The 2,997-nt window shown below is 44.5% G+C and overlaps 1 protein-coding gene across 1 annotated transcript; it reads right to left on the bottom strand.

Moving 5' to 3' along the window:
* Positions 1 to 885: 885 nt before the first annotated feature.
* Positions 886 to 1,852, bottom strand: LOC140348193 (E3 ubiquitin-protein ligase TRIM21-like). Its single transcript, XM_072434269.1, has one exon. The coding sequence runs from the start codon at positions 1,850 to 1,852 to the stop codon at positions 911 to 913; it is 942 nt and encodes a 313-aa protein (XP_072290370.1). The 3' UTR covers positions 886 to 910.
* Between the last annotated feature and the right edge of the window lie 1,145 nt (positions 1,853 to 2,997).

Here is a 2,997-nt window from a genome sequence, read left to right on the forward strand (position 1 = left end):
AAACCCTAAACCCTAAACCCTAAACCCTAAACCCTGAACCCTGAACCCTGAACCCTGAACCCTAAACCCTAACACTAACCCTAACCCACTAACCCCTGTGGATATTGATCAATTTATTGTCATGTCTGTGTCCTATTTATCATGAGTCACGACGATCTTGCTGCATATGGGTCACAATGAACTTTCTGTGTATTTTCTGATTATCTGTGGACTGGTACAAACAATCTTAAAGCAGACGTCATAGCGAACATCAGGCCATTATATCAGACACAAGCAACAGCTTTATAAAACACAGCTAAATCGGGTGAAGAGTCGAATCTCAGCTGCAAGACGAACAACATGCTACTGTTTTGCCTGTTTTTCCCTGTTTTCATCAAATAAAGAACTTGAGAACGATCTTCGCCTCTCGCAGTCTGTATAGACTAAACTTCAACACCCCCTAACCCCCCTAACCCTAACCCCCTAACCCTAACCCCCTAAGCCTAACCCCCTAAGCCTAACCCCCTAAGCCTAAACCCTGACCCTGACCCTGACTCTGACCCTAAACCCTGACCCTGACCATGACCCTAACCTGGCGCGGTCTAAAAAGGCGTGGTCAAATAGCGCAGCAGTTTCAGGAGCCGCGGCACAAAATAGCATGGCAGTTTCGGCCGCGCGCCGCGGCTCTGTAGACACTCTCTTGTTTTAAATGTACTTTAAATGATAAAAGTTTAGATGCATTAATCTCGATTATGAATTGATGCCTTTTTATGTGTATATAGTATGTTTATTTTTACAATGAACAGGATTAAAATAAATCCTCAGACATTTCAACATAATGAGAAGAAGAACTTTGTGTTTTAAGTCCAAAATGGAATAAAAAGAAGTTGCACAGTTGCATTTGTTCTTAGTCACTTTGACCTCTGAAAGTCTAAACTGCAGTGAGGACCAGAGGAGCAGAGTTTGAACCTTCATCATTTAAACAGGGACTGAAAAATGGAAACAGTTTCTCCCTGAAGCAGCAGCCGCTGAAGGAGAAGAGAAGATCTGCAGAATCTGCATCATAAAAGGAGACCAGACCTTCACCATAGTCCACAAACACCCCGACCTTCTGAGGAGCTCGCTGCAGAGGCAGAGGGAGGGGAGGGTGTGTACGAGCAAAGTACTTATCTTTGTTTCTCATCATGATGCACCAGAATCCATCCTCAGGACTCAGATAGGTCATTCCCTTCCGCCTGATGGACTCTTGGGCCACTCCTAAATCCCACTTAGTTTTCCCTTTGACCTGAACCTCAAAGTAAAACCTGCCTGAGGAGCAACTCTGCTTTCCCAGAACACAACGATGATAATCAAACCTCAGATGAGAATATGGGAGATTCTTCTTCTCATCTTCACAATGAACCTGTTTGAGATCTTCAGACAAAACGAGCTGAGGTTGAGCAGTGTCTGGATCCAGAGTGACGTCCACCACAAACTGCTTCACTCTCAGTAGTTCTAATCTTGAAGACAGTTTGTTAAAGTCTTCAGAGAGATGTTTCTCCAGCTCTCTGTGGACCTCTGTGTTACTGAGCTCCACGCAGTGCTGGACCTCCTGGACCTTCAGCCTCCTCTGCTCCTCCATGTGCAGCAGAGAGGAACTCCTAAACTGAGAGACCATATCCAAAAGCAAATAGTTGACTCTGAGCTCAGGTCTTCTGTCATAGCTCCTGTTACACAGAGGACATCTGCAGGGCCCCTCACGGGCCCAGTACTCATAGATGCAGCGTTCGCAGAAGTTGTGTCCACATGGAGTGGACACTGGCTCAGAGAACACCTCCAGACAGATGTAGCACCGGAACATCTCCTCAGAGTTCCTTTCACTTGTGGAGGACATTTCTTCTTCTTTTTCTTCTTTATGGCAGTTGGTATCTGTTGGGAGAGATACTCTGGACTGTAAGGTTCTGGTTCAGGTGTGTAGTGGTCACTGCTATGGAGGGGCGGTCATAGCACTCCTTAAGGCCTGGATGGATATCCAGATGGGTAGAAACAATGAGGAGACACGAGGACAGCTTCAAGAGCTTTCATGAAACCACACACAGATTGATTTCTGATTGGTAATCGTAAACCTGGCGGACTCGTACTGCCGCTTATATACCTTTATCTTCAAAGCACATTCTTTAGACTTTATTCTTTAAACTTTATTCTTTAGACGTTATTCTTTAAGACTTTAATTTTTTAGACTTGTTCTTTAGACTTTATTCTTTAGACTGTGTTCTTTTGTTCTGGGCCCTAAACCGGCCCTAAACTAAATTAACGGTCACATGACAGACGCTCTTACTTTGGAAAGAGGGGTGAGGCTTGGTCCCCCCTGTTGTTCGCTTTGTACTTGGAACCATTGGCCCAATATATTAGACAATCAAAAACATTTCATGGTGTGACAATCGATGGGACAGAACATAGTGATGTCATTTTCATACCTAATATGATGCATTTCCGTCTAGAGCCCAGCACAATGACCTTGTTTTTTTCAGGGTTAAGAAGACGATAATTTAGTGTCATCTAGGTTTTTATTTCAATTTCAATTCATTTTGTTCACCCCTTGACCCTAAAGGGCGGTATTTATTGCACAAACCCAAGATAAATGACTTATGGATTGTGCTCTCTGGTTTGTGTTCATCTGAGCCACTGAATGTTGTTGTTGTTGTTGTTTTATGGCGGTTGGCATCCAAGTGTTGCATCACTTTATTCCTCAGACTTTGTAGTATTCTTTACAAGTTCTTTTCTATTGCTTTGGCGTTTCAAAGCCCATGAGTTCAAAGCTCGTTAGAACATCCTCGTCCTCCAACACACCCCAACTCTATAACTGACTAAACTACGGTGGTCGGAGGGGATGCAACACTTGGATGCCAACCGCCATTATTGTACAAAACTGTGAGGAGACCTTGCTCAACACCCGGTCGGGAGAGAGGGGAGATGGCGGAGGAGAGTGGATCGGGGATGGAAGACGTTCTGGACGGCGTGGAGGAGCAGCCTTTTCTG

The sequence above is a fragment of the Eucyclogobius newberryi genome, unplaced genomic scaffold, assembly GCF_026437365.1.
Source record: "Eucyclogobius newberryi isolate DKJ021-1_F unplaced genomic scaffold, fEucNew1.0.hap1 SCAF_61, whole genome shotgun sequence".
In the NCBI taxonomy this organism is placed as follows: Eukaryota; Metazoa; Chordata; class Actinopteri; order Gobiiformes; family Gobiidae; genus Eucyclogobius; species Eucyclogobius newberryi.